The sequence below is a fragment of the Sitophilus oryzae genome, unplaced genomic scaffold (genome assembly GCF_002938485.1).
Source record: "Sitophilus oryzae breed Bouriz unplaced genomic scaffold, Soryzae_2.0 scaffold_805_pilon_pilon, whole genome shotgun sequence".
Taxonomy (NCBI): Eukaryota; Metazoa; Arthropoda; class Insecta; order Coleoptera; family Curculionidae; genus Sitophilus; species Sitophilus oryzae.
In genome coordinates this window covers 419,662-434,172 of record NW_022147423.1, presented here as the reverse complement: position 1 = coordinate 434,172, position 14,511 = coordinate 419,662, and the positions used below count along the sequence as shown (strand labels likewise).

General features: G+C 33.0%; 1 protein-coding gene across 4 annotated transcripts in view; it reads right to left on the bottom strand.

The window, feature by feature from the left end:
- The window catches only part of LOC115888636 (zinc finger protein 502-like), a 136,355-nt gene that overhangs the window by 36,694 nt on the left and 85,150 nt on the right, over window positions 1–14,511 (bottom strand). For 3 of the 4 annotated variants that reach the window (XM_030908405.1, XM_030908408.1, XM_030908406.1), the window contains exons 3-4: window positions 12,639–12,981; window positions 5,154–5,347 (exon numbers count right to left, since the gene is read on the bottom strand). In XM_030908405.1, the coding sequence (XP_030764265.1) occupies window positions 5,154–5,347; window positions 12,639–12,981 (537 nt within the window). The remainder of the gene's footprint in view (window positions 1–5,153; window positions 5,348–12,638; window positions 12,982–14,511) is intronic. The other variant, XM_030908407.1, reaches the window with a different exon arrangement.

The following is a 14,511-nucleotide window of genomic DNA, read 5'->3' as shown; positions in this document are numbered from 1 at the left end:
ACATTTTATTTTTTAATTTCAAATCGGTGAGTTTTATCAAAAAAACAAGAGATAAAAAAGTTTCTAAACAAACTAAACTATCCAAATTAAAGCATTTGCATGTGTTTGATAAGATTTTTCTTTAAATTTCGTTAACAAGAATGATAGGGGTAGTTTATTTCAACCCCTTCCACTCATTTTAAAAAAGTAAAAAAATTACCTGAAAGTGTGTTTTCATAACAGTAATGCTTCCATAAAATTTCATTAGTATATCTCTTTTTGTTTTCAAGATAAAAAATAAAAACATTAATTTTCCGCCATTTTTGTACCGCGATATCTCCCTAATGGTTCATTTTTGACCCAACGTTTATAAAGCAAACTACCCTTTATTTTGAACAAGGAATCACCCCCTAAAGTTTTTCGCATTTGTTTTGAAACACCCTGTATATTAACTGATTTTCGTATTCTTGGAGAAAAATAAAGATTAGTTTTATTAAAGAAGAATATGACTAAAATATAAGGTTCTTTCGACATGGAATTTACCTGGTATCTATAGCCAAATATGTAGTTAAAATAACTATTGTACTTTAAATTAAATTAAAACTTGACCCATAAAGTTATACAGGGTGAGACAAAAATAATATTAAATATTGATCATATCTAAAAGCAAATTACTCTTTTATTTTAACACCAATGTGCTTATTATTCCTATATTCAATGGGGAATTCATGTCTCTTCAAAATACTATTAAGGTTGCCTACCCCTCAAACAAAGATTTTCCTAGATATTTTTATTTTTAACTTTAACAACTAGTTATAATTTTGTGTCAGTTAAAAAAATATCACAAATTTGCCGAAAAAGCAAACTTATCCTACACCAAAAAGAATTCATATGATTCTATTAGTTGGTTAATGCAGTGTGCCATTCACTAATTAATAGAATATTTCCAAAACCACCGTACCTGTAAAATTTAGCTCTGTTCGCGCATCTCATTAGTTATTTTAGTTTTTGCCCTTGGGATTTGTTTAAAGGGGTAAGTTGTTTGAGTACCTTGACATTTATTCTGTTTTTCATTAGTTCTCTTTCTCATTTTTATTTGTTCATTTCGCAACAAGCTCGTTGTTCGGTGGTATTCATAGTAATAAATATGTAAAATCGTCTAACGGCGGTCTTTCTTTCGTCAAATATCTATACCGCTGACAGAAATTTATCGAGATTGTATATTAAACAATATACATGTTTCAATAGAAAGCACCAAACAAAATAAAAATTAAGATGGACTATTCCATCACTTAGGTCCGGTTGTACTAGCTTAAATTCAAGTTCAAGTAAACTCTGAAAAATTTTGAACTCGGCATTTCTATTTAGGTATAATTTTCTTGTAGTATAAGGATGTTATAAAATGATTAAAAAATTAGCTTAGGTGAAATACCTAATTTTTAAACACAACTTCAACGATAAAATAACATTGAACCCATTAATATTTTAAACTCGGTTTAATTCTGAACTTACCCTGAACCGAGTATTAAAAACCGGCCCTTAAATTGATCGAACAAAAGAACTCGCTCCATTTCAATGTTATTTACGATGGAAACAGAGTGATCAGTAGTTATACAGGTTTATAAAAAATAAATTATAAAATGCATATTATAAAAGTGTTAATTGCTGCATGTGGGTGTTATAAAATCAAAATTGAAAATTTTCCACTTTAAAAAATAAAATTGATTGGAAAGAACTATTTATTTAGAACTGCAGTACTACTACAGTAACTAAAAAAAACTTTCAGACAGAACATGAGGTATTGTTGGTATATCTTGTTTCGTGGTTATATTAACGGTATATTTGTAATTATAATTAATGAGTAGGAACTTTGCCTAGTTCTACAACGTTAGTAAGCAAAACCTATATCAAGATTCTTTTATGTAATATGAAATACCTTCCGTGTTTCATTAAAGAGTACAAATGTTTCTAACAAATATGAGGCACTTAAATGGGAGTTTTCTTTTCAATTTTGTAAATTAACACTTGTTATAATATGCAGGATGAGTTTTCTACGATGTTCTCCATAAATATTTCGGAAACTACTGGAGATAGAGAGTCGATTAATAGGGAAAGAATTGCAGTTTTGTGGGGCCATAATTATGCGCATTTCAGATTTTTGAAAAAGTTCGTGGCTTACTAGATATTTTGAAAAAAACAAATTTCGGATATTTCGAAAATTGTCCCAATTCCATTATAAACTATTATAGACAAAAAGTTTTCAGATAAAAGTTGTAGATAACCACATCCTTAATGAGATTGTGTCCTCCGTTTTCTTCTAAAGCCTGTCACTTTTGACATATGACACTAACATATGTTTCTTTAAATGGAAACCATAAACATAACCCTAAAATGACTCTATGGCTATACACAAGGGTAGTAAGACCCATGATAACCTACGGGTCGGTGGCGTGGTGGACAAAGACATCGCAAGTGGGTGCGGTAAGGCTGTTAAGTTCACCACACATATTTTCATACAAGGCGAAGCCAGATCTGTCATGCACAGGTTAATTCACGGTCAGCAGCACATAAGCCAAACGCATAGTGCTGCTAACCAGAAGCTAATCGAAGAGCTAAAAGCAGACAAAGTATTGGGATTGCCAATTGATGCAACAGCTACTAGGTATAGCTTCAACAACAAATTTAATAATACCAGGAAGGGAAGACTGGAGTAAAGGTGTACCCATTCAAGCTGAGGCAACCTGGTATGCTCAAAAACGTCAGAAGGCGTAGAAGCTGAGATAGTAGGGCCGAAACAAGGGAGACCTTCCACGTAAGCCTATCCAAGGATGTCACAATTTTCCAGGCAGAAATAACGGCAATCCACTATTGTGTAGAAGAAATAATAAGGCAACAAAGAACAAATCGTTCTGTGGCGATCTTCACAGACAGCCAAGCGGCGCTAAAGGCACTCAGCTCCACGGAGGTCAATTCTAGACTAGTGGGGGACTGTGTGCGTGCTCTGAATACTTTGGGCGAACGTAGCACTGTTACGTTGGCCTGGGTGCCAGGGAACGAGGGTCACAAGTGTAACGAAAAGGCAGATGAAAGGGCCAAGCAAGGCTCATCAATGCCATTCATAGGCCCAAACCCTTCTGCGGCGTTGCAAAGGCGGTCACGAGAATGGCCACGGAACGATGGGTGGCCAACGAATCTCTAGAATGGTGGAGAAACTCACCAGGGCATTATGAGGCGAAAAGGTTCATTGTAGAACATTCGCCAAAATTCACGGTAGACTTGATAAGCAAGGACAGAAAGACAGTCAAAGCTGTAGTAGGTCAACTAACAGGGCATTGTAAGCTAAATAGGCATCTAAAGCTGATGGGATTGACAGACGAAGCTATGTGTAGGTTCTGCCAATCTGAAGAAGAAACGTCAGAACACATTTTATGTCGGTGTGACAGCCTGGCAAATGTGCGGTTCCCGGTAATAGGCAATGATAGGCCATTGCCAAGGAGCTACATGGAGGGTTCAGTCTCCAAGTTGCTAAACTTTGTGAAAAGGATAGGACTGGAGAATGTAATCTAAGGATCAGAAGAGGACCACAATAGATCTGAGAAGGTCGAAGTGGATCAGGCCGAAAGCCACCTCTAAGAATCTAATCTAATCTAAATGGAAACCATAGTTGGCCATGGCTTCATAAAAAGCCCCATTTTTTAATCTTTTCCGCGATATAAGCTATAATATGTTTTTTCGAAAAATTACTGAGTTATAGCCAATTCGTATCATATTTAAACAATTTCACTTAGTTAGCCAAAAAAACAAGTTCAATTGTCGTTGGTCTCAGAAATTTCGAACTGTCATCACATCAAAACCACATCAAAACTTTGTAAAATAAAATAAACAAAAATTGTAAATATGAATTTCTCAAATAAAGAAAAGCGTGTAGGATTATTGGTTCAACTTTTCTTGGCCATACATTTTCGAGGATACGTTGATCGGTAAACGTTACTTGCGTTTTTTTTGAGAACGGTTTTCAAGACATGTTAGAAAAGTTAAATTTAGATACTCGCGCATCAATAGAGTGGTTCCATTAAGAAACCACCCCCATATTGAAAGAAAGGTTAAAAATTATTTATAGCATAATTTATGCAAACTCAGGGATAGTAAGGGTGGACTGATTGCATGGGCTTTCTCAATCACCTGACCTATCCATTTTAGATTTTTCTATGCGATATGGTTAACAAGGTTTACAAAAGAACTTATGAATTAAGGAGGGCGGTACGGGAGAAGTTTAATTAACTCGATCGGTCGTTCTGTGAGAATAGCTAGTATCTCAGTTTTAAAAAGATGCTTTTAAGTACTCAAAAAATGGCGGATTTTTTTCTAAAATAATTTAAAGTGTGAAAAAGTGATTTTATTATAAGGTTTAGTTTGTGTAATGTAAATTGTAAAAACCCGTCTGTCTTTTTATAAGTTATAAATCATAACAGAATAGGAATACCACGCCAACTAAGTGAAATTGGTCAAGAAAGATAAGAATTGGCTATAACTCAGTAATTTTTCGAAAATCTGAAAGGCGCATACGTATGACTACAAAACCTACGACCCTACAAAAATCTTCTTTCCCCTTCTTTTCCCACAAATAATTCTTTCACCATTTAACCTACTCTTTATCTCCAGTAGTTTCTGAGATACCCATAGAGAACATCGTAGGAAACTCCCTGTATATCACTTTTTTTAATTTAATACCATAAAAGATTAAAATATACCGGCTATTTATAATTATTCAGTTCTAATAATTCCTTAACGAAGTATGTGGACAAACATTAAACGCTAGTGTGTTGCATTGCATAATTCTGGTAATTATGATACGCATTTATTTTTCCCAGAAGAAAATGTTGATATGCTAATATATCCAAATTAAAAAAGAAAATATAGTGAATATACTATTCAATTAAACTAATTATAAACCTGTTTTTTTAAGATTTTAACGAATAAATAAAATAATTTGTTTAATTATTTCTACATTTTACATAACGAAATATTATATATAGCAGGTATTTTATTTTTGTTTATTAATAACATTTTATTTTACTTTCTCTTAGGTTTTACTTGAAAGACTAATAATAAGAGTAATAGTGAATAAGCTGGATATTATTTTTTATGCAAATTAATTAAAAAAAAACACTAACCTGTAAGAGAGTACTTTTCTGCTTGAAGTCTTTACCACACGTCAGACATTTAAACAGCCTTAATTCTCCTGTAAGTCCATTAGTGGCCTTCTTTAAACCTGCCTGTTGTTGCTGGATAACGTCTGGCAAGGATGCGCTTCGTAGGTCCTGCATGTTAGATGCATATTGGTCGAGTTGATTAGCTGAAAAATACGCTATACATTAAGTCATTTAAAGATAAATTGCGGAATTAAACAGACGGATATTGGATTTATATGTTTTAATTATGTAAAGATTAGGAGAATATTTTTGTACAGCTAATTCGAATAACTAGCAGTTCATTAACTGTTTATTCTAATGAGATTATATACAAAATCATTTATTTAAGTCAGGATGAAACTGATAGCTTCTTTGAAAAGATACATCAATCAATGAATCTTATCTAGAATTGACAAGGAATGGAGAATATATTTAAAATAACAGTATTGTATCCTGCGGTCGTGTTTAGCGTACTGTATTTTATGTTATAAGTAGTAGTAGTAGTAGTAACTGTAGTAGTTATAGGTAGTGCTTTCTTACACGTTGAAGTTCCTTAGACCTTATTTTAAAAACCCAATTTAAAAAACCTTATACCGGGTGTTTCAAAAAACACGTAACATCTCTCCATCTCTCGTGGAGAGATTCCTTACATAAAAATAAGATTTATATATCATATCAGCATGCTCACACGATCATCGGGGACGGAAAAATATTATTTTGGAATAAAATATTCATTTTAAGCTTCATTCAGAAGTAAGTTTCAATGTATGCATTCAGAACGTTAAAATTAGTGGTAGTAATTTTCAATTAGTAAAAAAAGTTGTTTTTTAACTTTTCTACTAATTATACTCCAAAATTTGCGAGGAATGTCATTTTGGCCTTTGATTATCATCCATAAAAACAAGTAGTGGTTATTTGAAAACAAACTGTGTTTAGAAATAAAAAGTTGACTTTTATAAGCTAAATATTAGGCTTTCTCTCTGGATACAACCACGGTACAAAGAAAACAAGGTATGATCGATAGCGGCTCCAATTTCTTTCAGTTCGCGCATACCACCTGTGAGTCACTAGGAAAATAAGGAATAAATAAAAAATAAAGAAAGTTGACAGGAGATCATAGATAAAAGAAAATAATCTATTATTAAGGTAGATATGAAACTTAATAGTAAAGTTTTGGTCAAAGCGCCCCTCCGTGTTTTTAGTGGAGACTACGTTTACCCCAGCGCCTTTGCCTTTTCTGCTGTAAATGTTTTTTATGTTTATATTTGAATTCAAAGGATTTATTTTTAAAGTTACACTGATATATTAGTATATCAGAGTAACTTTAATAAAACATAAGAATATATATATTTTACAATTTATTTTTTTATTTATTTTACAGAGTTTCATGTAAATGATCGTAAGTCTAACTCGCTGTCTAATGAATAGACCGAGATTTATAGATTTTAAAGCGAACGTAAAAAAATCAAACAACGAATACATACCATATATTTTTCTTTTATCTAAGATACATACTTTTGGAAACACGTACATTTTTGCAGTTTTGTTAGTTTCTTTGCAAGATGCAACACAACAAGAAAACACCATTTTTACAGTTAATAAATAATAAAACTATTTCTGACTATGATATTTAAAATTTAGATAGATAGAAAATTAAAAAACAAAGGAGTATTTGCAAACGCAGGCCCAAATTCAATAAAAATCAAAATTTTTCCTGCGAAAATCAGGTTTTTTTCACTGAAAAGGTATTTTTTGATTTATCAGTAGTCATTGTCAAGTTGACAATATACAGGGTGTTTTCGAATTAGTCTAAAAAAATTATGGTGTGATTCAGGGGCGGGAAAGTGAAATAGCAAAAGCGGTTCCACCGTTTCCACGGAAATTTCAAATAAAATAGTTCCAGCCTCAGGCGCTATGTGGTAGTGCAATTAATTTTTAGGTTAAGAAGTTGCTACTAGTTATTGCCAGATGGCGTTAAATCAGAATTTTTTTGTAGTTTCCATAGTTTCCAACGGCCATTGTCATACTATTGTCAAATTCTCAAAAAATATTGTCGTTGCCAATCATAATATTATCAAATGATTATCAAAACGTTTTTCAAACTATAATTTGTTATATGTGTTTTAATTAAACAATTCCTTTTGTTTGTGGCCCTAAATATATAATGTAAGTCTTTTGTTTTTGCCATCATTTAAGTACCTATTTATATTTACTCCATTTACTAAACTTTGGGCGTATTACGTTGATCTTGTTTTCTTATAATAAATGATGTTTAAATATTTGACTCATAAATAAAAACTTTAAATAATAAATAATATTTACACATGTTTGGCTTTAATTTTATTTAATAATTGTATAAATTATACTGTTAAATCTTATTTTTTACACATCACAACGATAGTTGTTATTAGTATTGTTGAATTTGTGTAAAAAATAAGATTTAATAATCAAATTTAATTAAAGGCCCGCGCTTCGATCCATTTAAAACAAGCCCTACTTAATAGATGGCGCCACTTCTGTAGGACCATTTTTCAGTATGGAGTCCATTCTTTTTCTAGCTAGGTATATTCTTTGGTGTGATTCCTCATGGTGTTCTTAAAACAATTTTTATATAACCATTAGGTCTAAAGTACTTCCTTTCTGATCTACAGGGTGTTAAAAATTAAAAAAAAATCGATTTTTTTGCTTAACATAAATGGTACTCCATTGCTTTTTTAAAGAAAACATATTTTTTTCTTGACTGGCCATCCTTTTTCAACAAAATTGATCTTTTGAGTTTTTCTTGTTCATTAAACGGTTGTCGAGAAAAAAATAAATATACTTAATAAGAGCCCGCCTTAATTCGTTTTCTAAAGATTTTTTATTTTTTAGATTAATTAGGAAACACCCTGTATATGCATATTACAGGCAACCAAATAAACTAGTAACCTCTAAAAATTATTTTTCCTACCACTAGCGACATACCGTGTTTTTAGTTTGGTTTGGTACTAAATTATTTTATCAAAATTTCACCATATCAGTTTCCAGGCAATGCAGGAGATCTGCATTTTTTAAAGTTATGGTTAAGAATTGTTTATTTTCTCTGACTTTTTAGTTCGTTTAATTCTTTGGTTTAATTTAATAATTACTAAAACCAGCAGTTCCAAAAATATATTTAAAAATAAAAGACAAAAATCCAAAATATTAATTATCTATTAACATGGATTTCGACGATAATAGGTTAGAATACTAAATTTATTTCTATATTCGGTATAAAATTGTTTATTAGGTTTTTAGTTTGCGATGTTTATGGTAAATAATTTTCATGTTCATCGTCTCTGAATTGACATGAGGATATCTATGGAAAAGTAACCACAAGAAAAATTGTTACAGCATTTAAAAAATGTTGGGAAGCTGTTTGTTTCCCATCGCAAAGTAGAAAATGCCAATGCAGATAAATGTATTCTAATTGTAACAGAAGTAATTCCAAGGGTGAAGTTTATTATACTTAATTAGTGACCTGTGCTTCTTTTTATATGTAGATATTTCAGGTTTTGAGAATAAATCGGTTGAACGAAACCCAAAATTTAGAGGAAGTATTTGCATACCCTGAATATGCATCAGGGATTATAGCTCAAATTTCCTTTAATGGTAGGTAATTATTCAATACAAATTAACTTAAACATAATTTTAGGGCCCAATACATTTCAAAAAGTAGAATATTATTTTATATTAAATGAGGTATTTTACCAACAATCAATTTATATTAATACCGGAGATTAAAAAATAACCGAGTAAATAGTTATTTTTTTATACTACAAAAATAAACTATAGAATACAACAGTATTTAAAAAATTAAATAAAAAAGTTATGCCACGGCCGAGATTCAAACTCTAGTCTCTTGCTTCCTAGCCTGACTCTTTACGCACTGCTCCACAGTAACCTGCTTAGCGACAGTTCAATGACGGTATATAAACAAAAAACAGGTTCATTATAATATCTTGACGATTTGAATTGGCGCGCGTAGCGTGCTGACCAATAGCGCCTGTTATCACCTGTGACGTAGCGACCAACCTGCGCAATATCATACCTTGTTTTCTTTGTTCCATGGGATACAACCATGGTAACAAACAATTGTAACAAAAAAATTGCCGAAATGGAAAAATTGGTTTATATTTTTTTCTTACCTTCTATGTACTTTTTTGACAAACTGTGTTTATAAAAAAAATTAACTAATCAATCTACATCGATACACGCACAAAAATCTTTCAAATCGGAGTAAGTGAAAAAAGCTCGATTTTGGCCGGAAATTTTTTTTAGAAATCTTGCTTTTTTTTTACCTTTTTTTGGGTATCTATCAAACTCTTCAGTTCTAAGAAACCATTTATGCACCGTCGGATAAACGATTGATAGCGTCCTCCCATGGCCTATTTTTCGTTTCTTAGATTTTCATGAGGACTCGCAGAGAACGATTTAAAGTTGAAATTTTGTCAATATCGAAAAACGCAAATATCTCGGAAAATGTATGTAGCTAAACGACCCATGAGGCCTACCTACCAGAGACCGATAGAGCTAGTAAAGCTCTATAATCGCCCCATTAAAAAAATTCCTTCGAAAATTTCCAAAAATTTTCCTAGCCAAAATCGAACATTTTTCACTTATTTTAATTTAAAAGATTTTTGGACGTGGATCGATGCAGATCGATTAGCCAAATTTTTTATTATCCAGAGTTTGTTAAAAAAGTACATACAGGGTGAGAAAACAAATAAAAACCAATTTTTATATTTCGACAATTTCTGAAAAATACAACATAACCTAAAAAGGGGTGTCAAATTGAATTTAGAATTCTTAAATTAACATCTTCTAAAAAAGATAATAATTTTTTTTTCTAACTAAATATCTCGGAAACTGCATTTTCGGAACACAGTTTAAATGAGACAAATATAGAGCTCCACTAGCTCTATCCGTAGAGGCCTTACTAGTCATTGAGCTGCTGAACCTTTCCCGATAATAAATTATTAATTTTAGTCAAACATTTACAACCCCTAATATTAATCAAAACAGGATCTATTCCACAGATATAATAGAATCGGCGACAGGGAGAGAAAAAAATATATGATTATTGTAATTTTTTTTCTGGTTCGGTGATGTCTTATTATGTAAATTAGAGAAAACATAAATCTGTTCCATTAAAGCAGAGAAGGTGATAGGAAGTGGATAAAATGAAAACTACATTTATTTAATTCGGTACTGTCTTTATTATACCGGGTGCGTCCCAAAAGTGGCTCATCTCCATATTTTTTTTATATTTCCAAATAAAAAAAAAAGATTTAGTATGTTAGTATATGACATTAATTAGGATTGATTGACGCATTCAATTGTTTTTGGTCACTTCCTCTTTCACCGGAAATGACTATAACTTTTAATTTTTAAACGGCACCCTCGGTATATTTCTACTTGATTCGATAGACAATGACACTCTTAATAGAATGACATATCGTATGTCAACTTTTGACATTTTTGCATATGGTTTAATTGTAATTGTAACACGCGGTTCATAACGACAATTTGACTCAAAATACCAAGTGTGTGGTATCAATATATTCATAAAAAATGCTTTTTCCAAATATGCTAATGAATCACCCTTGTTCCATTTGGAAAAATTGACATATGATTAAAAATACGATTTGTACATCTTTTAACCGGCCTAGACAAGACACGAAACCTATTAGACAATCAAAACTATTTTGCCAAGGCTCCTTGATTAAAACTTAGTGTTTTTAACAACACCATGGTACCCTGGATTGAAATTTAAAATACGATTTGTTTTTAAGCGACATTGTCAAATGTTGACATATGATATGTCATTCTATTCAGAGTGTCATTTTTTATCGAATAAAGTAGCAATATACCGAGGGTGCCTTTAAAAATCAAAAGATGTAATCATTTCGGTAAACAGGAAGAGACCAAAACAATTGAATACGTCAATAAATCCTAATTTATGTCATATACCTACTAACATACAAATCTGTTTTTTTTATCTGAAAAATAAAAAGTTATAGGGGGTGAGCCACTTTTGAGACGACCCGGTATATTAAAAAATATTGTTTCATAATGTAATATCATTTTAAAATTCTTGTATGTTATTTTAGATTCTGAAGATAATTTTAAAATAAACCGGAATATATTTTTAATAAAAACATTATTAATTATTAACAGGGTTATAATGTAAGTATGTAAATAATGTAATGTAAGAGAAAAAAATTCAGATTTTACATTTTACTAAAATATTATCTAAATAAGCGCCTTTCTACAACAACGCCACTGACTCCCAATGGGTAAATTGAGAGTTGCCTACCGGTCGAAAGTCGTTTCAAGACTTAAATGGATTATTTAAGTCAAATTTCTTGCAAATTTGGCACTGGCGAACCATATTTTATAGTTCTTGAACAGAAAAAGTCAATAAAATAAACACTTAAGGACTACAAGCTAAGAAAATGCGTTAATACAGCCGGGGACATAGCGGCAACAAAGCTTTACCGCACACGTGCGACGCGTACTACAAGGTAATAAATGAATGAATAGGCTCCCTCACCTCTAATCGGGGTTGTCATATTGTAAAGAACTTATCCTTTTTAAACAGTATCCGACTTATAATTTAGTAGTATAAGGACTATTTAATACATCTATTAAAACCTACTTTATTAAACTGTAGTATTAATATCTCAATATATGTGTATAACAAGAAAAAAAATATTGATAATATTAAAGACGTGACAACATAGGCTGGATGAGGAAGGCTCGGTCGACTGTACCCAGAAGTAAACATGTGTACAAAAAAGATTGTTTGACCGCGTTGAGATGTATTTTTTTTGCTTACAGCGTGATCTTATTGCATTGGTTTCACTCTCTTTGGTTAGAATGGTTTAGTTATTTGGCGGGTTGGTTAGCCTGGTTATTTGGAGGGTGTTAATTCATTGGTTAGTTGGTTATTTGGTGGGGTTGGTTGATTTTTACTAATTTATATTTGTTTTTGATATTTTTTATCAGTGTCGAGGTTAGTTGCGTTGGTTAAGTTGGTTATTTGGTGGGGTGGATAGCGTTGGTTAGTTGTTATAAAATTCCTATATTTCATAAAGCAGTCAAGTGCGTCACATCAACGACGTCATACCTATTAACGGTATTTTAGTAAGCTAGCGTTTAACGGCAGTTTAAGTACAGCCTTTATTTTAAGTCTATGTTCTGAATACTTAGATTGAAATTAAAGGAACACATTTCTACGCTAATTGAAACAACTAATTTATGCCACTGATTGCTAGGTTCTAAATGAAGATAAACACCCTCAAAATTATTTCGAATCAAAAAACACACGGATTTTGGTAGCGCGACCGGAAGAAGCATAGATAAATTAGAAGGAACCGTCTCCAAGTTTACTAATTTTTTTTTCTTCTGACGTAATATTCACCCTTCTACAAATTTAAAACTTACTTCCGTCAGAGCCCAAGCTCGTCAGCATCATCCCCGGTTGCTTGAGGTACTGCAAGGCGGAGAAGTTGGCTCCGAGCATGTGGGGCGGCATCCCCGGTACGCCAGGAGGCGGGGCGGCTGGTGGCGGCGCCCTGGCATACTGTTGGTAGGCCTGTTGCTGTTGGGCGACGGCCGCCGCCGCCACCGACTGTTGTTGCTGCAGGTCGGTGGGAAAGCACTGTTGCGACGCCGGTCTGGGTTCGAGGTCCATGGTAGGCGCTTCCGGCTGGATGGGGTCCGTGTCTTCTCGCACCGGTTCCGCTTGCGTGGCCGGGTAGGGAGATGGGGCGGGGGACGGAAGACTCTATAACAATAGAAAGGTAACATTAGTATATAAAATATTAAAACTAAATGCGGATAAAACGAAATTTATGATTTTTGATTCCCAACACAATCCCGATTTTGATCTAAAAGTCTCGTGTCCCCACGCAAAGCCCTAATGTCTTTTCCCCACGCAAAGCCCTAAGGTTTCTATCTTTTCTCCTTAAATATAAAATACTTACTACCCATCAATTTGGATTTCTAAGTAACAGTTGCACAAATGATGCTATGTTCGACCTTTTTAATAATGTATACTCTAGCCTGAATAACCATCACTCTACAGCAACAATTTTCTGTGATTTCTCTAAGGCTTTCGATTGTGTAAATCATAATATCTTAATTAACAAATTGCAATACTATGGTTTCAGGGGAGTGCCGCTCGAATGGCTTAAGTCATATCTTGGCAACAGAAGGCAGCTTGTGAGGATTGATACGTCTATGTCTTCTTGTAAGCCTATAGAATGTGGTGTCCCTCAGGGTTCAGTACTTGGCCCTATTTTGTTTCTGGTGTTTATCAACGACATTGCAAATCTGGACATTAGCGGTAAAATCTGCCTCTTTGCGGACGATACTAGTTTCACTTGGAGCGGCCCAGATGTTGCGGCGCTATATGATACTATATCCAATGACTTACGCACCATTAAGTCTTGGTGCGATTCTAATCTCCTATGCCTCAACCTATCAAAAACTAAAGTTTTGTCATATAAAGTACTATACAACCTTTTGTACTTAATAACACTACTATTGACGTCGTGGACTCTGTGAAATTCTTAGGACTTCTTGTAGACAACTCGTTAAAATGGGACTCTCACATTGAAGCTCTATCAAAGAAACTAAGCGCTGCCTGTTTTGCGCTAAGATCAGTTTCTAAGGAACTTAACTTCTCAACCTCTAGAATAGCCTATTATGCCCTTTTTGAGTCACATCTTCGTTATGCCCTTCCATTCTGGGGTACTTGCTGCGCAACAAAATTTGATCGTGTTTTCATACTTCAAAAGAGAGCAGTTCGATATTTATTGGGACTGAACAGTAGAACTCACTGCCAGAATTTCTTTAAAAATTTGAAAATACTGACTCTTCCTTCTTTATTCATTTTTGAATCCGTTTGCTTAATCCGCAAGCACATATCTGCTATTCCCGAAAGGCCATCTCATAACTATCCACTTAGGAATGCAGAGCACGATCTTTATCTGCCAACCCCGAGCTCAGAACTAGTTAAGGGTTCAATACTGTACAATGCCAAAAAAATGTACAATCATCTGCCTTTGAATATCAAATCGCTTTCATTCTTTCCCGCATTTCGCAAGGCTCTAAAATCATACCTACTGGAGAAGCCCTATATGCGGTAAACGACTTTTTGTTGATGTTTGATTATAAACAATTTTGAATTTTAAAATTTTGATCATCTCACACACTGGTCAAAGGTCAAGTATTTAATATTCTATAACTTTAAAATTATATCTATTTACTGCGTACTGTTCTAAAATTGTCCATGTATATTCTTTTTGTAATT